The sequence below is a fragment of the Epinephelus moara genome, chromosome 7 (assembly GCF_006386435.1).
Source record: "Epinephelus moara isolate mb chromosome 7, YSFRI_EMoa_1.0, whole genome shotgun sequence".
Taxonomy (NCBI): Eukaryota; Metazoa; Chordata; class Actinopteri; order Perciformes; family Serranidae; genus Epinephelus; species Epinephelus moara.
The window spans coordinates 33,379,052-33,400,153 of record NC_065512.1 but is presented as its reverse complement, the minus strand read 5'-3'; the positions used below and the strand labels follow the sequence as shown (position 1 = coordinate 33,400,153).

Sequence of the window (21,102 nt, the reverse complement as noted above, 5' to 3'; positions counted from 1 at the left end):
ATGCAAGCACATTCGAAGACATGGTTTCATTTCTTGCCAGTAATACAATACAACTGTTCAATACTGACTTCTTCTGTGAGAATACATAACTGGACTTAAAATGAGCACTTGAATTACAGCTGTTTTGCTGCATCTGGATATACTCTACCTCCAGCATGACCACACATATCTGTTTGACACATTGGATGATGGCTTCTGGGGTTCCAGAGATTGTCACTGCACGCTCTGTGGAGTTGGGCAGCATGTCTCCTGCCACCTGAACCTGGGCCCCTGTGGACTGGAGTAGAGTAAGGGTCTTTGAGGGACTGTGTTGACAGAATTCAATTCTAAGTTACACAGGCTGCGCTTAATGATTTTGGTGAGTACAAACAGCTGCCCTGGCCTCTATATATTGAAAAGGTAAAACTTTCTTGAGGCTCTGACATCCAATATCACAACTGGGTGTGATGTGGTGATATGATGTCTTGTTGTGAGGCGACAATGCTAACCACCACACCACCGTGCCACCTGATCATAGATGCATGTGTATTTATTCCTGACATATATTATGCCCCTCCCACCCCCCAAACTTCCTGCACCTGGGGGCAATCACCTGACTTTGCTCCCATATGCTTGTAGACCCTATAGAGGACGACGCCTGTGTGAGATAGAACAAATGTTATGCATTGTAGCTCTACTTCTATAAGCACAGATGGAGCTCTCTAGCCAGGTGGCCAAATGTTTTTGATGTACGTCACATTCAGAAAAAGACAAAGAGTCCACAGTAAAAATAGTACATGCATAGTTTTCAACAAGTTACACTTTCCATATGCAAAATCATTATGCAAAACTGTTTTGACATTACAGTAGTTTATTCACTATAAAACCAAACTGCTCACTCAATTTAATTTTTAGAAACATTTTTTTTTTTAAAACAGCGTGCACTCAAAACTTCTGACAGGAATTTTATGTCAGTTAAACATTGCTTTTTTTTTTTTTTTTAACTTTTTATTTATTTCATTATAACCCATTAGAACCAGCGTGAAACACATAAACACTAATCACTGTGTAATGGGTAATTTAAGTGACTTAGAACACATTTAAAGACAGTTTTCTTTGGCTAATGGCCTTAAACACATTGTCCCACGGCATGCTGGGAAACTCCACCCATTTAGCCCAACGCGCCACAATATGTTAAGTGCACAATGATAGTGTTGTCTATTGGGCTTAAACTAATTAGACGAAAGGGCATTATAATAAGAGGAAAAAAAACAACAGTCAAATTAACTCAAAAATTGATGACGTTACATAAAAAACATATGTCAAGCACACAAGGGATGAGTTTTTGTGTCTAGTGAACATAAAGTTTTTAAGTCATTTGACAATCCAGAGAATTTGTGTAGACTTTACATTAAAAATGTGTGTCACAGGTGGATTGGGGTTTACAGTGTTGGTGTGACCTCATATTACAAAAAGTATTTCTCTATCATCCGTTTTGCAGGTCCACTGCCATGTTAACTGAGGTAAATATTTTTATCAACTAGTAATCAATAATTATATGAAGTAGTGATATCTAGTGTTTAAATTAGGAAGTACAAAGGCAGGGCTTGCTAGCAGTAGTTTGTGAAGATGACGGCGACATGCTGTTTTAACTAAGCTGTGCACATTACATGCAGTTCAGTTTACTGGAAATATTCTCAAGCCATATTCTGATTTTTTTATTTTTATGTTTTTGCTGCAGGCCATTTAAAAATGGGCAGTGGGCCGCCGTTGGCCTGCAGGGTGTAGTTTGGCCATCCCTGTCCTTACGAGTATTGTTGTTGATTCTGTCCTGATGGTGACCAAGTAGGTTAAAAGATTTTTGTCAGTCCATCGAGAGTTGAATGGGAAAAACCTGTTACAGGTCATTGCCTGTGCAGATTAAACTGGTGCTGCAATGCTGCTACAAGGTCAGAATTTTGTGCTGAAAGTGTAGTTGTGATGTTATCAAAGAGAACATTTGCCACCTTTTAAGTGGATGTATAATCAGTGTTGAGGGTAAATGAAGTCAAGTGAAGCAATAATTTCCCCAGAGCGTGCTATATTGACAGAAAAGGTCAAGTTTTTCTGCTCATGGAGCCATGCTGCCAGTGCCTACATGTACCAGGATGCATTGTGCTTGAGCTACTGATGCCAAGCCAAAACATAGTGTTGCCTGCTTAAGCAGGTAATAAAATAAAAACATGGAAGCTCTATAGTCAGAACTTACAGGGTGCCTAAAGTTGAGAGATAACATTTTTCATCATGTATGCACAAACAAAACAATACATAAAAGGTGGCAAATTTTCACTTCCAATTCCTACATATTCAATTAAAACAAACATTAAAGACAATTGGGAAAATGTAACAATTTAGTTAAACAATGAATACATTTTAATATCTGTCCCACCATTTGAGTGTTCATAATGTACATTCATAAAATGTAACTAGCATGAAGGGAGAGAGAAACAATTTGGCTACACGACATTTTCTGTTTGTCTTGCATTAAGAAAAAAGGCAAAAATATGAAAAAACCTACAGCGATTTATTCTATGTTATCCAAAAAAACATGTTTCATATCATACCTCTCTCATTTCTTTTATTTTGGAGCCTCCTTTACCTATGAGGGAGCCACACTGGCTGGCTGGCACTACAAGCCTTAAGGTGACAGGGGGCTTGCTGGTTGCTGGGCTGTTGCTCATGGAATTGATTATGTCCTAGAAAACAAGATCATACATTTCATTTTGCAGTGGTCATATTTTCCTCAGTGTGACCCAAACAAATCAATAATGCTTTTGTTGGTTATGACGATCCATATATATCCATTTACAAACTTAAGAGTCAGTGCAAATGTGCTGCAAAAACACCTGTGTTTCAATGATTCTTTCATATCTGGTGAACCAGCAGCTGTCTCTGGCTTTGTCAATAAATAAGAAGGGCATCGTTCTGGCAGGCCAGATTTCACACAGGTCACTGCGGACACAGCAGTGGATTTCCTCTTCCAGTTCCAGTCACAGTACTTAAGTATATCAATACGATAAATGGCATCAAGGACAAGAACAGAAGAAAAGGCTGCTGAGGCAGTTTAAATTAACCTATTACAGCCATGCAATACAAATATCTACCACAATAAAAGTGTGCCTTACACTAATCTACTGTACGTAAGTGCCCTATCAGAAAAGCCTGTGTTCATTTTTTAATTTACTACAGCAACTGGAAATTGATTTTGAATGAGTAGAGATAAAGAGAGGTAAAAGGACAGTGCACGTGCCTTGTGGGCAATACTGCTGCCACAGTCTTATCGTACCTCCTCAAATTTGTAGGCGATCATAGCAAAAGCTTTGAAGATGGTGTCTGTTGGTCCGGTAATGGTGACAATCCTCTCTGGACAGTTCCCCTCAGAAATATTGATTCGTGCCCCGCTCTGGAAAAACAACATTCTGTCATTGAGGTCAATATAGCTGATGTAAGATCCAGGCATCCACGAATGGATCCATACCACATTTGAATTATCTACGAATCACTGATGAATTAAAGACACTATAAAATTACAAAGTTACATGAATTCGTCATTTATTTGAAACAGTTTGCATTGTCTATGGTGCTTTAAGTTAATCACATTGTGACTTGTTTAGGAAAATGTACACATAATTATCATTAAGTGATTTTGGTGCTTTTTGAGACTGAAACTAACCTCTTCTCGCATCTTTTTTACTGTTTCCCCCTTCTGTGAAGAAGTAAATTACAATTTAAAATTAAAAAAAGTGGTTTGATATTTGTATTTTTTCCATATAAGCATGTGCTATGTAATAAAAAATAACATACCTTTCCAATTATGCTTCCAACCTCCTGCAATAAAAAACAAACGAGAAAAAACATGGATTTTTTAAAATGATTAATTAAAGAATCATCTGGATAAATGTGTAGTACTAAAACTGCTTTGTTGTTGTTGTTATTCCCGGACCAGGTGCAAACAGTACAGGGGCATGCGGAGGTTTCACAGCTGCACGGCGGTGTTGAGGGCCACACTTTCCATATGCATGTAATCACTCTTCATGAGCTTGGTGTGACACAGTGGAGAAAGGGCAGAGGGACAGCATTGGCTGCAAGCGTCAACACTCCCTGACCTCTCCTCAGTGACTGCCAGAGTTACATCCATCGTGACGTTAAACCTGCGGGCTAGTAGCTGAGCGGTGCCAGGTTCTTCCTTGAGCATTCATTTATATTTATCAAGTGCTGTGAAAAGTCACACAGCAGAAACACTTTGTTGTTGCCCTCAAATATTCTTTGAGAAATGTGTTCTTCATTCAGGCATGAGGAACTTCAACTCCACTTTTTTGATAAAACAATTGACACTTTTACTCCAAAATAATTTCCCAATACTACCTTTGCTACATGCTGCACAATATTCATTTCTGTACCTCATGTTCCTGCTCTACTCTCGTCATTTAATTAGGCATGATTTAGTTTATTGTACAAAGGGAGGCATGTCCACCCGCAAACACGTCATGTCGTCTCTTTCCATGCATTCAGCAACTTTGTTACAACACATCACTCACATCTGACAATCTGATCAACACTTAGTTGCAGTAAATCCAGTCAGATGTACATTTTTACTGCTTAAGTAATGCTTAAAGGGACAGTTCACCCCAAAATCAAAAGTACATTTTTGCCCTCTTACCTGTAGTGCTGTTTATAAGTCTAGATGTTTTGGTTTGAGTTGCAGAGTGTTGGAGATATCAGCCTTCTCTCACTTATAATGGTAGTAGATGGCACTCGGTGTGTGGTGCTCAAAGCGCCAAAATAATAGATCTGAAAAACTCAACAGCAATGTCTCTTTCCAGAAATCATGACCCTGTTGCTAAAAATAATCCACAGACCTTGTTGTGAGCAGTTTTATGTAGAAACCATTTTCTTTCTACCAAACTACATCCATGAACTGTATCACCACACAGAAGGGAGCATGCATCTCCTGCTAACTAACCTTGCACCACTGACCTAGCTAACATTACAGCTCAGTCGAGGAGGCGCCATTAATGTTTACATCTTGCACTGTCAAGAGCACTAGCCTCTCGGCCATGAGTTGATGCATGCTTCCTTACATGTGGTGATATGGTTGCTAGTTGTAGTTTGGTAAAAAGAAAATAGTTCCTACATGAGACTGCTCACAACAAAGCCTGTGGATTATGTTGAGTAACTGGGTCATGATTTCTGCAAAGAGGCATTGCTGTTGAGTTTTTCAAGTGTACTTTTTTGGTGGTTTGAGCACCACACAGTCAAGTGCCATCTAGTTTAATTATATTGGAGAGAAGGCAGATGTCTCTACTGCTGATATCTCCAACACTCAGCAACTCACACCAAAACAATAATTAGTTAAATAGCACGACAGGTAAGAGGAAACTTTTTTTTTTTTTTTGATTTTGGGATTTTGGGATGAAAGGTCCCTCAACTCACAGCCAAAACTAAGAAAATAACATGACTCTAAAAAATCAACACATTGCTGTCCTGCAGAAACCAGTTCTGCTCATACAAAGTGCAGAGAAGGGTCAGCCCGGGTTCGACTCCAGCCTGTGGCCCTTTGCTGCATGTCACTCCCTCTCTCTCTCCCCCTTTCACACTTGTCTGTCCTATCGAATAAAGTTAAAAATGCCCCAAAAAATATCTTTAAAAAAAAAAAAAGAGTGGGAATGCCCTCGTTAAGCAGTTGCACCTGATAGACCATTCAAGCACCTCAGCCAGCCCAACCAAATGGCTGCTCAGTTTGAGGGGGAAGACCCTTCTGCTGCTGTGGGCAAAAGAGCCAGACCGGGGTCAAGCTGCCAAAGTCCTCCCCCATACGCCATCTGCTGGCAGGCTCTGGGGCCTGACTGGCTGCAGGGTTATTCAAACTATCACTTGGTCACTGGTGTCTCGAGCTCCTGCATGGGTAACCATGCAGCACTGGAATATTTGGCTGTAGATTGCTTGGCAAGCTTTGCAAAGACTTTGGCTCAAGGCTTTGTGGCGCATACCTTCATCAACATGATCAGTTCAGAGGAGATGTGTGGTGTGGAGTTTTCCAGTTACATAGCAGCCGGCAGACCTCCCTTATGACTGAGGCATTAAAACAATCATCCTGTTTCACTCAGACATTGCCCTTTAACAAACTCGTCAAAACGTTTATGACGACTCAGAATAAGTGAAGACAGTTGCTTGCAGCTATTAGCTATCACAAAATTGTTGACCATAGTTTTAACACTTTACTGCAGTAAGGGCAGGAAAGCAATGGCCATGTTAACCGGGAGTGATGGATGTTAACCAGCAGGCCAACATACACACAAACACACACCAACTACAACCAGCTCTGAAAGAGTAGATGGGGAGAAGAAGGGAGGGAGAGTACGCTACATATAAGGGCCTGAAAAAGCAATGCTGGTGCCCACTTACACTGTGCCCTGGGAAACCTGAAACCAATAAGACAAGAACACACTGTGCAGCATCTAAGGAAGCCTGTCACTCTTTGAGTCTGGAAGTCTGCTTGTGAGGGCTAATCAACTATCCTGATTGCAGAGTCTCCATCAGGTCAAGCCAGTGCCGGAAGCTGGACAGTGGCACCAGAGGATAAAAGACAGCTGCTGCCCAGCCACCAAGATTTTGTTATGCAGGGAAACAACAATCGGTGGAAGAGAGGAGGGTGCCATGAGTCCAACCTCTGTATCAATTCCATCATACTGTATAAGGGCTTACGAAGGTGCAAACTATAGTTGGATCAGCAGCACTAAAAATCAAGCTCAGTACCTTCATACGTTACACTAAAGGTCATGTCTTTTTCCCAGGTGGATTCCACACGCTGCACAGAACCTGCTGTCAAAGGGAACGTGGGGCAGCAGGGGCAGCATTACTCAAAGGAGATAAGACGAGGATATGCATGTAAATGTCTCATCTTTCATGGTGATCTTTCAGAATGAATGTGGATGCCGGGTTGGGAGGCAACACATGAAGAGCTGGTTTATTTTTTGGGAGTCTCTAATGTGAATATGGATCTGCCAGTCAGATCAATTTACTGTACTGTTGTTGGAGAAAAGCAGAGCTATGGTAGAATAATCACTTTAAGTTAATCTTGGGTGCAGCTGAGGTCAATCTACAGACGTGACTAAAAAGGCACTTTAGTGATTACAAGCGACAGATTTAGAAAAGAATAGTCAGCAGCACAGGCTTTTAGCCTCAAATATGGGTCAAACTTTAAAAACTGCTACATCCATATACTTCCCACAATGTAACTAACAGCATATTTCCATTACACCCTTCCAGTCTGGTGAATGCAAATGTCTTTTGGGCTTCATGCTGTCAGCTTGTAACAAAGATAATTTTCAGCTGGTATTGACATGTGTTTTGGTGATCCCAAAGCAAGTGGACAGCTGAGAAACATTGCCGTTCACACCTGTGTCTATCCATACTCTTGCTAGCTGCTCACTAGTAACGTTGGCAGTTGTATCGGTGCAGCTGGAGACAATGAGACAATGAGACAATGGGCCTCTTGGCACAAGTCACACAGACTTTATGAATATCTTCCCTCTTTTGGTGTTGTTTTTTTTTAATCTCCTTTGTAGTTGAAATGCATCTTTGTGTGGTTTTGTGTCTCTTTCTGGTCATTTTGTGTTTTTTTTGTGTTTTTTTTGTCTCTTTGTAGTCTCATTACATCTCTTTGTGGTTGTTTAGCCCTTTTTTTAGCTACTTTGTGTCTTTTTACAGATTTATTTCAACTCTTTGTAGACGTTTTTGTTTCTTTGTGGTCACTTCTGGTCTCTCCTTGGTTGGTACCTGTTAATTTGAGCAACATTTTGCAGGTGAAGGCAAAAGGGGGCTCTGGAACTTTGGACCTCTAGGCCTTGGCCCAGTTGGGCTGTTCACTAATGCATCCATCTATGACTGGAGATATTGCTGTCAGCAGAATTCAACGCATCTCCTTCCATAGTGCAAAACGATGGACGTTCTCGCAACACTTTGTCCAACTTTTCATGAAATGGGGGAAATATAGAGCAATAGCACACTGTCACCAAAACAACCACAACGTCCTGCATTGATAATAAAGCCCTTGTTGGGGATGTATTTGTGTTTACACTATTCAAGATATGTGGTCAAGTGAGTCCCAGACCACCTCGGCCAGGTAAGTGAACAGAACACAATGCATCTTGGTGGTCTTTTACACTTGTATTTACCGCCATCAATTTCTTATTGGATCACCTAAGACGCATGTCGATACCAAGTGTACATAGGACCATAGGTTCTCTTTAAAAGATCAGCTGGTCCAAGTTCAATCAAAGATAACAGCAGATGATATTATCAGGGTTATCAGTTTAGTTTTGACAAAGCTCCCCAGAGCCACAGAGGACGCAACACAACTGCTTTCACAGACACAGTAGAAATCTCCATGACTGATATAAAAATAAAATCAGTTATGTGGCCATTTATGTATTGAGGCTACTGCACTTGAAATGAATAATAACCCTGGACAGGTTAAAGAGATGATTACTTTGATAAAGTTCAACCTCTTATTTAAAAGTTCATAAATAACTTAGAGGACCCTTCATTAGAGAAACTAATTCCTCATATCTTACTTTTTACTATGGTCTGTTTAAAAGTCTGTGCCTGCTTACTTTTCCATGCATGAGGAGGCGGATGGTAAGGGTGACATTGAGGCCACCCTCTGACTGGACTTTGGTTGGCTCCATGCTGTGAGGAAGTGAGAGCAAAGCACCGTCCTGGAATGGGATGTCCTCAGAAGGAGAAGGAGTAGCGTGGTATTCCAGCCAGCCAGTCACCTGCCAAACACACAAAAAACATGTTATATGTACTAGTATATATATATATATTGGACACATCCTTAAATTCCCCCCCAAAGACTTGTGCTGAGTTGTATTTTAGGATCCTTACAGGTCACCACACATGTCATGCTACAGCTGATAATTTTCCCAGAAATGTAGGACTAAAAATAAAACACTGTATTGGGAAGTCTGCAAACACAGCACAGTGAGACATCACTATTATGAGGTCCACATGATATTTGCTCCATGAATGATACATAATTCTGCAGGGTAGATCCACAGACAACCCAGTGTAATTAGATTCAGCTCCCCTAGGTTTTTGCTGTCTCAAAAATTAATAGTAAAAATTAAAAGTAAGTAACCAGCTTGTTTGGATTTTAATTGGACAGTTCACATAACAGGGAGCAATTCATCTAACCTTTTGCATGGTAAATATAAGAATACATTGGGGATGCTCAGTGATTTACACATCATAATACTGACTACTACAGGGTCAGAAATGTTTGTTTGTCACAAAAGATTGTGCTAGAGGTGGAACTAAATGAAGATAATGAATGCATCAGCTAAACTCCTGAAAATGAATATCTCTGTGTAATAATGTTCATAATAATGTTCACTAGAAGGTGCAGCGCGATGACTTGCAGAATCCATAGTGGCAAAGTCTTCACCGGTAAAAGGCTCTTTCCTATGAGTCAGACATTAAAGTTTTCCTCCAGTGCTCTCATTACAGTTCGTCAAATTACTTTGCTCCCCTTTGCCTTAGCGACTAAGGCAAAGGCAAACAGGACAGTCTGTAAGCATGGATGGCTCTGCTAAAAAAGAGAAAGTTACCTTTTTGTGTATAAGTTTTAAGAACTGACCCATTGTTCTGTATTGTGTTCCCTTGCTACGTCGACACTATGTATATTACAGAGTAAACTGTACTAATTTGAGGAATAGTTTCTGCATGGTTGGCAAGTTATGTAAACAATATTAATAGCCTACTAGACACCTTCACTTTAGTTACGACACTGCAAACTTGCAAAAGTGGTGGGTCTATGGTTGTAATGTGTTCATCGGTGAGTGATCATCACAGTCAGAACATGCTAGAGCATTGATGGGTATCGTGGAGGGGAGTTTATGTGGAAAGCATTAGACTTAGCCAAAAAAAAAAGTAATAGGTATCCAGGACATAAGATAAAAAGAGAGAAAAAAATTTGCAAATTTACACATACCATATTCTTTTATTGTTTGATATTTATTGTTATTGTTTTTCTTCTAATTAGCCCTTGTTCTGATTTTTAATAATTACAATGAATACAAAAGAAAATCCATAGTGTGGGGGCTTGCCTTGGGCCCTGAATGTACTAGGTCCTGCACTGAATAGATAAATCAAGTCGTGTGAATTTAAAATTCTGCAGTGCCATGTGAAACAGAAACTGAATTCACTCTCATTTAAAAACAGTATCCCCTGTGGTTTGAACTGCTTTCCTTCTGGAGTTGATCTCTAATCATTTGGTCATTGACATTACATACAAAAAGCATTATCCAAGCCTTAATTTCCTCATCCACTATGTTGATTTTCTGCTCTTATCACTACCTGCGCAAGTTATCATTTAATTTTCTACAGATATCAAAAGGCTCCAGAGAATTCTCACCAATCTCTTAGTCTGCTCAGTGGATGATATTTTAGCAAATTATAATATCTGTCCAGACACAACCTTAGGCTATTGTTGTTTTTGTGCTCAAACAAAAAGAAACTCTCACCCCGTCTGTATCTCAAAATATAGACTTCAGGCAAAGTTTGTACTTATAATAGTTGTTTTTAAAATTGATAAATATTTTATTTCCTTCAAAAGGTGTGTTTGGCAATTATCTGTTATAGGCAACAAAGAAAAGATGGTAAAACAGCACCCTGTGGTTTACAAGGCAGAGTTAATGTCAGTTAGAGTGAATGGTAAAAGCAGTCATGCTTACGCTACTGAAGTTTGGTGGGACGCCAGGTGAAGCTGGCCCCTTGAATTAATTAACTGACACGAAATGTCAGTCCAGCTGTGAAACTGTGAATGGGCTGAGGGAACTGTGAATGGGCTCAGGAAACTGTGAATGGGCTCAGGAAATTGTGGAAAAATGTGAAATGAAGTTAGCCATGCAAAGCAAGCAAGTTGGAAATGAAAGAACCGTGAAGGTGAGCTAACGGGTGTCTTGTTATGATGATATCAGCTAGCTTATGCTAACTATGCTAACACCAACAGTGTTGCAGATAGCATCAGTGACATGGTGGACTGCTGGACTTCTAGTGAAAAACAACGCCACAAAACGTTGCAGCAACTCCTCCGTTGGGATATTAACACCAATGCAGATGTGAATATCAATCAGTTGGCCTCAATGATGAACCTGAGAATGACCTTCACCTGAATATCGAGTGAAACAACTGAAATAACGCTCTGTCTGTCTGCTACTACCACTACACGTTCAGTGGCACCAGGAGGGGGCCATGGCAACCCTGGTACAATTGCTGCTACACAGCAAAACATTACTGTCTCTGAGATCCTGTGGTGGGCCCTTTTTAGGCTAGTGAAAAGATGGTGGCAATGACAGTGCTATAGACAACCTAAGGCTTCCTTTTCACAATGGACATATTGACTTGTCATACCAGAAAATGCACAGGTGAAACTAATAACCTTAACGATGGCTCGGTTCACAAGCAGTTACGTCAGTCGGAGACCTCCATGTGGGGAAGACAGACGGACGCTCGGTCCGAATGCAATGATTGGTTGGAGTTTTCGAAGAACCATATAAGAATGGTATAATTTTAAAAAAAAAATCCAGATAGGTTAAGTGTTGCTTTAAGTGCCCCAGTGAGCCAACATGCACATTACCATGGCCTGTCTTACAGCTATTTGTAATCTTATTAAACACAGTTGTGCTTTTCCTACCATGGCCTGTCAAAATGTCTGCAGTGAAGAAGGTCTATTGGTACCAACCACAGGGCTGCCCCTGACCAAACTGGGGCCCTAAGCGAAATTTTATTTGGAGGCCCCCCCACCCCACCTCTCCCCATCCCAAATTTAATTTAATTTAATTTAAGTGTTTATTTGGAAGGGACAATGCATACTGATGAACATCAGTATAAATACATCTGTAAATATGCCAGAGTTAGCAGAACTGCTAATTTACTTCCATTGTCCCTTGTTGTACTGTATCATAGGTACAAAATGACGGTACAAAAACATGCCATTTAACTTGACAACCTTTATTAGCACTAACAAATGTATTGTAGATACAGTAGTTTGGCTGTATGAGTCAAATAAAATAAAAAATTCAAGCTGAAATAAATAAATAAATAAATATTAAATAAAAATAACTTCAAACTGAAATAAATAAATAAACAAATCTGAGTCACAAATAGCCATCAATTACTCATCAAAAGAAAGTAACTTCCACCACCTCAATCCCCCACCCTTGATTAAACACTGAAAAGGCAGGTTTGACAGGTTTTTCCTATTTAATTTTATTTTGTTATATTTCTCCCTCTCCCCTCTCTGGAGGCGTCCGATCTCCCGCCGCCCTCCCCCTCTCCCACCTTAATTAAACACTGAGAACAAAAATAAAAGACAGAGACATTTTTTTCTATTTTCATCTTATTTAGCTATATTTCTCCCTCTCCCCTCTCTGGGAGCGTCCAACCTCCCGGCCCCGCACATACTCCTGCGGCTCAGGTCTCCCTCTCCGCGGAGCCCGCCCTCCCGGCCCCGTACATACCCCCGAGCGTCTCCGCGGAGAGGGAGGCTCTTTGGGACGACATGTCAACAACTCTTCAACTGCTGCAGCTCTGCAAGTGCCTGCCGGCGCACCCCTCTGATTGGTCAGATGTCAAGTGCTGTCAATCATTGCAGCAACGCATGCGCGGTCAGATTACAGGTCTCTTCTCTCCTTCCTCTCCATTGCGCATATGCGCAAATGCGTCCCCTCGTGCAAAATGTGGCCCCCCATGGAAGATGTGGCCCTACGCACAGTAAGTGTTCTGCGTTTAGGGAGGGGTGGCCCTGACCAACCATGTCGGCATAGTTTGTCAGGAAGGGGACTACACAGTGCTCCAAAGTTGGACTAAATTTTGGCAGGCGAAAAACTGGCGTAACCACTTTCAAAGGGATCTGTGGAATCTCACCTGAAGATATGTGCATGAAAATGGGTTTCATGGGTACCCACAAGTCTTAATTAAACGTTTTCTTCCTAGTAAATGTTGTGTAAAATCAATGTCTACCCTCAAATTAAAGCTGTAAAATTGTGTTTTTAATGAAAAGGACAACCAGCATATTTGAAGAACACTGAATCGCCTAACACATGTACAGATACATAACATATTAAAACAGGATTGTTGTGGAACTCTGAGTGTATTTGTCTATGCACATCAGATAATTAGGAATATAAGTTATACTGTAAAGTAAGAACCAAAGTATATCAGTATGTGAATTCCTTACGTCTCATAATGACATAGTTTTCAACTAACCTATAGCCTAGAGTACTTAACCATCATAACTGAATTCCTGAAATTCAGTTCGTTTTGGTGTGCCACACCAAGATTTTTAGCTGCCCCATCTGGCCACCACTATAAAAAATTTCTGGGGTGCCACTGTATCAGTTCACTAACAGAATTGGGTATAGGAAGTGTTGAGTTTGAAATGACGATGCGATGTGTTTACTTTATAAAGACAACGGGAAAGATACAGAGGGATTAATAAATAACAGACCATCTATAATGTAGTCTGTGTCACATGAAGCTGGGAGCCTCTGCAGTTGTGGTGAGTAAAAGCCCCGCCACTATTTGTTAATGTTATTAGGCTACTTTATGTCTGTCTCCATTATGAAGAAATAACATTGTTTGCTAGCTTGATGCTAATGACAGTAACGTTAACTCAGCGGGTTGACAAAGTGCCTCTGCTGTTTCACACCAACATTTCCCCCTTTTCTCTGTGTGGTAACATCCCTAGAGGAAATATTAAAAACGCTGGGGTGTTGTTGTCATACAGTTGTCTACGGCAGCAGATTGTTCTGTGTTTCTACTGGTCAAAGTGACGGCTGTGATGGGAGAATTGGATCTCAGTGAAGGGCAAGTGGTCCATAACTTTAATTTTGGAGACAAAAAATGTAGGCTTAGCGCCCTGTGGTCCATTGCCCAATAGGAAATGTAGAATACTCAAAAGTACTTTAAAAGTGCTTGAGTTACTTTTCTCAGGGAGTAACGTTGGAAGTACTTTTAAAGTACTTGAGTTACTTTTCTCAGGGAGTAACGCAGTAAAGTAACTGGTTACTTTTCAAAGAAGTAACGCAGTAAAGTACTTTGATTACTTTTAAAGTAACCCTTACCCAACACTGTTCAGTAAGTATTGGTTAAGTGTCCTGCCGTGGCTTCATGTGTTCACTGTCTGTGTAGTTCCTGACTTTTATGAAGGGTTATTGCTTGACTGTACAGTAAGGAGTGTTGCTGAACTTGTGAATGTGCCTTTTTTACCATGGTGGACAGGACCGACCTATTCACTGTGTGTGATTGTTTGCAGACCATGTGGAGGGTCTGGTTGTTGCTTGTCTTGGTTTTGAAGTCCTATATAACCTGTAATGACAGGGTAATTAGGGGAGGAATGCTGTTGGCCTGTCTATGCTATTTCGTATGCCAAACAACTGAAGTCGTCAAAATCCAGCACTCGGGCAGTGACTTCCCGAGTCAGACACTGACAAAAAAGCCATCCTTTCACGTCGGCATGAAACACAGCCGGTTGCCGTCATATTAAAAATCATTTTGCGGTGTTGTACCGACATAGTGCATTTATTTTATTTTAAAGGTTAATTTAACTGCCCCTTCAAACAAAACAATTGGTCCTAGTCCTGCCTCTGTGGTTTAAATGGACCAGAACTGGAGTCTGATGACATCAGCACTTCTAAGTTATAATACTGAAAATCTTTCCCACTGCTACATTACAGCTCACATCATACAGCATTCAGGAAATAAGATAAGATAATCTTTCTCCCTTGAAAAGATTTAGTGCTTCTTGTGCTATTTACTTTAGCCAAGGAAACACAAGGTGATCAGCTCAGGATGTACAGCTGTGCCACTGCTGCTTGTTTTAACAGTAAAGGCCCGAACATACGCGGAATGGACTCCGCGGAGGTCCGCGCGGACTCAAAGCGGACGTCCGCAAGGCCTGTGCGCGCAAAGCTCAGATTTTACGACCGCGCGGACTCCGCTCCGCGCACCAGTGACTGCTCGGCATGTATTTTTCACATCGCGGGGATTTTTCACGGACATTTTTACAGGAAACTACAACGCGGAAGTGCGCTTGACTATGGAAGCCCGAATGACTGCGGACATTCCTCGCCGAGTCCGTTCCGCTTATAGTACGCCCGAGTATGTTAGGGCCTTAAGCCTACATGTGTTACAGTGACTTTTTATCTGTCCAGAGAACACTGACTTCTTAGGCTACTTGGTTGATATTTGGCTGCTTTATACAAAAACCGTTATGATCTCCTTAACGCCTTGACATGTGCTTCAAGTATTCGTGTGACTTCTTTAGCACTGTGCATGTCTTCACTGTTTCCCCATGAAGTCCTTTGAAATTTGAAGAAGTTCTGAAAAGAAATTTAATTAGCACAAAGTGTCTGAAATCATCAGCACATGGCTAAGGGCATTCATTTATTGAATATATTTGAAAAATTTGCAAAATTGGTAATTGGCAGGAGGTAAAATGTTCCGTATCTGCTCCTAATTTCACATTTTATTCCAATTAATTTGGTTACTGCAAAGTGATAAATGCGGTGTCAAAACAAATGACTCACAAACAAAACTGCCAACTTGGTGCATGTTAGGCTTTGTGCTTTTTGCACCTCCTGGTGATGTTTTTCTCTTTCAAACCAACTAGCAACACCTAGAAAGCAGTGAAAAAAGCATCCACCCCAAAAACCTATTCATGTGTCTCCTACCTGTCTCGGCTCTAATGGCCACAGTGTGTCTGTTAAAAGGTGTCAGACAGCAGGATGTGTGCAGCGACCAAAGGTGCTAACAAGCTCAGGTGTCCAATAAACATTTAGACTGTCCACATGTGGATGTGCTCACTTTGGTGAACTTCTAAAGAGAAAAACTGCTCAAACTGCTCAAATATTAATGTTGGTCTTGTTGAAAGCTTCTTTTTTTGTGGGTTCACCTTGGATTGTGGTTCATGGGAGGCTCACCTCATACCCTGTAAGCTGATTATTGTTTACTGATTCTTATCGCTGCATTATGGTTTTCTTATTTAATTTGTCACAATCTGCTTCTGGCTGCTTTTCCTTGTGATGCACCGAACCAATATAGCAGCACTTGTGCATTTGTCCTTGCTGTTTGAAAGGTGCGTCCTTGTTACTACTGTGTTTAAGGGCAGAGCCTGACTCGATGTGCATATTTTGTCATTTTAATTTTGGAGAAATGTTTTTAAACACAATGTAAGATTTAGGTAGGTGCAGTATATTGATGGAATAAAATGATGTAAGAAATCCATGAGTACAATAAGAACATGTAATCCTGCCAGCTATCTTCAACATGCAGCACACATAAAGTTTAAAGGAACAGTGCATCATATTATTAAAGCAGTGAGCATCTTTAATTCTCTGCTAGGTGCATAACAACCTTACGGTGATGACAAGAGGAAAGTCCCAGCATCCGGGCAAGAATCAGTCTGGCCCATGCTTAAGTACAGCTTGTCATGTTTACATCCAATTTGTTCAGATTAAACAAACAAGATATAGCATGATAATTACTGAGCTTTAGGGTTGCAAGTAGTCAACAAATTTCATCATCACTAAAATGGGTTTATGTTATGATGCAAGGCCTGTACTGTGGCAACGTCTCCACCATGTCCTAGCAGCAAGCGCGCATCCATCTGCTCTCTGTCCACACTGAATCAGTAAAATATGCACTTCTGTTATGTAATGTGAACAAACCATGTGACGTACCTTTCAGCTGTGCACTCGAGATCAGACCGGAGATGTAACCCCTTAAAATATGGGCTAAGCACTTGCTATCTACTTACGTTCTTCATCAGCTTTTTTACAGATGATGTGATGTTTGCTTCCATAATTTGCTGGAATTTAACTGAATCAATTTTTCCATCTACTTGTGAAATGTTCTCTGTGCCACTGGCGCAAGCCCAACGCAAGTCCAAAGTATGATCAATGCAACCTTAAGTTTAACAGTTGGACAGGTGTTTACGTGAAACTCTGCACCCTCTTTTCTCCAAACATACCTTTGCTAATTGCTTCCAAAAAGTTCTATTTTAACTTAATCGGTCCACAGTCTTCTGACACTGAATTTTGTGGTGAGGACACAGGAAAGGTTTGTTGTCACTGCACCACCATTTCAGAGTCTGCTAAATCTTCCTGAAGGTCTTTTGCTGTCAAAGGGGGGCTTTGATTTGCCTTTCTAACAATCCTATGAACAACTCTCTCAGAAAGTTTTCATAGTCTTCCAGACCTCAACTTGACTTCCACAGTTCCTGTTACAGTAACTGCCATTTCTTTACGAACTATGGAAACAGCTCCCTGAAAACACTTTGCTATCTTCTTATAACCTTCTCCTGCTTTGCGGGCATCAATTATTTTAGTTTTCAGAGTGCTAGGCAGCTGTTTAGAGGAGCCCATGGCAGCTGATTGTTGGGACAAGGTTTCAGGAGTCAGAGTATTTATAAAGCTTTGAAATTTGCATCACCTTCAGAGTATTTATAAAGCTTTGAAATTTGCATCACCTGGCCTTCTTACTTTGTGTGCCCAAAACTTTTGCATGATCTTCCTTTCCTTTTTACACTCACACAAAAATAATATAGTAACCTTGCTTAAAATATTGAAAGAGCACTGTACAGGAAGATAAGGAATATTTTTTAAATATATATATATATATATATATAAAATGCTGGAAATAATAAAATGTCCCTTTCTTCTTTTTATTAAATCAACCAAAAGTTGTTAGTTGCCACCCTACCAGACTAGCTCTTTTTCACCCTGTTCCAGTCTTTGTGCTGCGCTAAGATTACATCACCTGGCTGTCGTGTCATATTTACTGCAGTACAAGTTGGATCAATCTTCTCATCTACCTCTCAGCCAGACAGCAAATCAAACTTTACCTTTTAAACAACCACCATGGCTGAGAGTTGAAGTAGTAATTAGTGTAACTATTCCAGAACAAATCAAGTTAATATACCATTAATGTTATGTAGCACACTGCTTGTACTGAGGCATTGGCATTCCAGTTGCAATTAATTTGTTTCTACTCAACCTAATTCGCTGCAGTTGCTATAGCAAAAGAACACAGAGGTCACTGCTATTTCTAAAGAGTAAATTGCTACTAAATCATCCATACTCCAATCATTCATGTGAAACAGATGTTTTTGTCTCTGTCAGCTGATGGTTCTAGCAAAGGCACATGAGGGCACAATGATGGCAACAATGACTTTCTAGTCTTTGTAATTTAGTGTTGTTTGCTTTTTCAAGCCATCGATGTTGGCGGCAATGATTCATGGAACATGTGCAACAAGGTAAATCCCACTGTGAAGTGTGACAGGTAGGGGCAGCTGGTCAATGTTATTTTTACAATCAGTTCATTTATTTAATTGTATTTTCATATTACTTTATCTTTTACTATGTTGTTTGCCATGTTTTACAGTGGGGCAAAAAAGTATTTAGTCAGCCACTGATTTTGCAAGTTCTCCTACTTAGAAAGATGAGAGAGGTCTGTAATTNAAAATCAGTGGCTGACTAAATACTTTTTTGCCCCACTGTATATGTTAAGTTGACCTTAAAGTTTGTATTGGCAATTTTCATCACAAATCATTTTCATTGAGTGAGGAATATCTTTGAAAAGCCTTGCCAGAGTTCAGATAGAGCATGAATGTCCAATTTAATATTTCCATTGTCCATTTATGTTGGGGATTTTTTCAAAGTACAGTCAGTGCTTCAAGGATGCAATTTGTCTTGGACATACAATGAATTCAAAGCAGCAGCAACATAAAGTTTAATCAGTGATGTCAGGCAGGAATACGAATAAAGAAAACCCAGGTGACTAAAGCCACACAATTATGGCTCATTGGTGTCTGGCTGAATTAGCTGGTTATATTGAATAAAGGTGCCTGATGTACAGGCAATATCTGACACTGTTAAAAATGTGGGACTCCTCTGCACATTTGCTCTGCAAAACCCACAACAGCATCACATGATATGCACCATCAGCAACACGATGGACTGTATTGGCTCCATAAATCTGTTTCAGATCCTTATTTTCTCGGCTATGGAAAGCCAGCTGTCAAAAATTCCCTTTATTAAAATGCTGAACATTAAAAACGCTGCACATCATGCACATAGAAAGGGAGCATTACCACTGTCAGTCAAACATGTCATAGAATTCAGCTCACAAAGCAGCTGAAAAGCATTCATCCTGAATGAAACCCTCCATCTTATTTCTGCATGTTTGAGCTTGTTGGTCTCTCCACCCCAAAAACAAAATTGTTCCTGTCCAAAATTATTTTTGATATTGATATCTCATAAAATGCTTGATCAAAGTGCAGCTTATCACTTACTCATTAAAGTCTGTGCAGATGAGTAATTATAAAGGGCAATATTTTAAAATGTACTTTTTCTAGCAGAGGTTTTGGCCGAAAATGACATTCAAATTCAGAAACTAAGTATTTCAGCAAGCACTTGGCTTTTTTGCCTTTTGTACCTCATATCATCAGATCATGATGTGTTTCTAAATATAGCAGACAACCAAGTGCCATCGCTTGCCAACATCTTTGAGATGATAACCCTGAACAAGAAGTGCCCGTTTGTTTGGGTTAAACATCAACTGCTCACTACTGGGTCCTATTAGCACATTCCCTCTGTAGCAGAGCACTTTCTAATATTTCAAAATGGTCTCTCGGCCATAAACAGGCTGCAAGCGTTTTGGAAAATGAGATGTAGGAAAGTGGAAGGAGAAGGTTGAAAATATCCGCAGATAGACATGCCAAGGAGCCTTTTGTTACAGTACTTCAGCCTGCAAGCAGCCATCCTGCCAGACCTATTTGCCCCAAAAGCTGACTGTAAACCTGTCATCTCTAATCAGTTAGCCTGGTTGAGATCTCAGCCTAAATTACAATCACAAGCTGACGGCCCCTTGCATTGTCCCTATGCCATCTAGCATTAGCTTGGAGGGCTAACATAGTTTATTGGTGCGTGTCTGCTAATAAGCCATGCAAGCTGACAGTCCTCTTTTCTTTAGTCTCACCATATAACTCAATCAAAAGACAATGCCGTCATGCTGTCGTTAATTACTAATGGAGAACAAAAATCTATCCAAAACTGATTTATGAGGTAATGATATAGACACAGCTAACGGTTTGCTGCCCTCCTTGTTTCCATATAAATAGAAAAGCTTCAGTTTTTCAGTTGCATCATGAACTAAAATCCATGTTGCAGACAATGTAAGACTATTGTTCACGGCAAATCTGCCACTCTGCAGCACACACCCACACTGGAAAACTCAGCACACATAACTGCCTGTATGAGACAAGTAATTCAAGCAAGTAATTTAATAGTTTTATGTTAACTGAGAGGATTTCTTAATAGCACCCTATTAGTTTTAGTCATTATCCTTTAAGAACAAGCTAAGGAGGTCTCGCTTATTTATTATATTGAATAATGAATCCATATCAAAAAATTAACACAACGAGACATAACATCTCATCCAATCAAGGCGATTCACTGGAAAAGTTTGATTATTTTTGTCTGCTCTTATTACCCCCCCCCCCCCCCCCCCCCCAAGATGTCACACTGCATAGACATAAAAATAGTCGCCAAGCAGACGGGCCCCAGGATAAGATATTTCCCGTAAGAACCACAAGATTTAACCACAGAAATGTTCAATGCTGATCTGTGACATAATTAATAATTATTCAGAAAATATTTACCTTTATGCAGCCCCAAACAGGTGAACACCACTACGGCTGTTAACAAAAGATTATCAAAATGGAATTGAAATATTGTATCCCCCTATCATTAAATCAAGATGAAATACTGGCAAGTCATTGGCCAAGACGTGGAGTCATGTGGGCTATGCGTCGCAACTGGTGACGTCACCTTTGGCGTGTAACCCGAAGAAAAAAAATCCCCAGTTTTTGGACAAACACGAAAGCCAGTCTACCCATATCATCTTGCTTTGACCAATGCATTGGCAAGTGTGCTCCACTACATGGGCAGAGGACATGATGGGTGCCCCAGATTAGGACGCCCCTCAGGGTCTGGGGGGGGGGGGGGGGGGGGGGGG

At 40.4% G+C, this 21,102-nt stretch overlaps 1 protein-coding gene across 6 annotated transcripts in view; it reads right to left on the bottom strand.

Annotated features, from left to right (window-relative positions):
* Positions 1-21,102, bottom strand: part of pcbp3 (poly(rC) binding protein 3) — a 91,162-nt gene that overhangs the window by 16,361 nt on the left and 53,699 nt on the right. For all 6 annotated transcript variants that reach the window (XM_050049616.1, XM_050049621.1, XM_050049619.1 and 3 more), the window contains 6 exons: positions 8,634-8,798; positions 3,823-3,846; positions 3,692-3,724; positions 3,305-3,421; positions 2,583-2,714; positions 149-277 (listed from right to left, as the gene is read on the bottom strand). In XM_050049616.1, coding sequence (XP_049905573.1) covers positions 149-277; positions 2,583-2,714; positions 3,305-3,421; positions 3,692-3,724; positions 3,823-3,846; positions 8,634-8,708 — 510 coding nt within the window. In that variant the 5' untranslated portion in view covers positions 8,709-8,798. The remainder of the gene's footprint in view (positions 1-148; positions 278-2,582; positions 2,715-3,304; positions 3,422-3,691; positions 3,725-3,822; positions 3,847-8,633; positions 8,799-21,102) is intronic.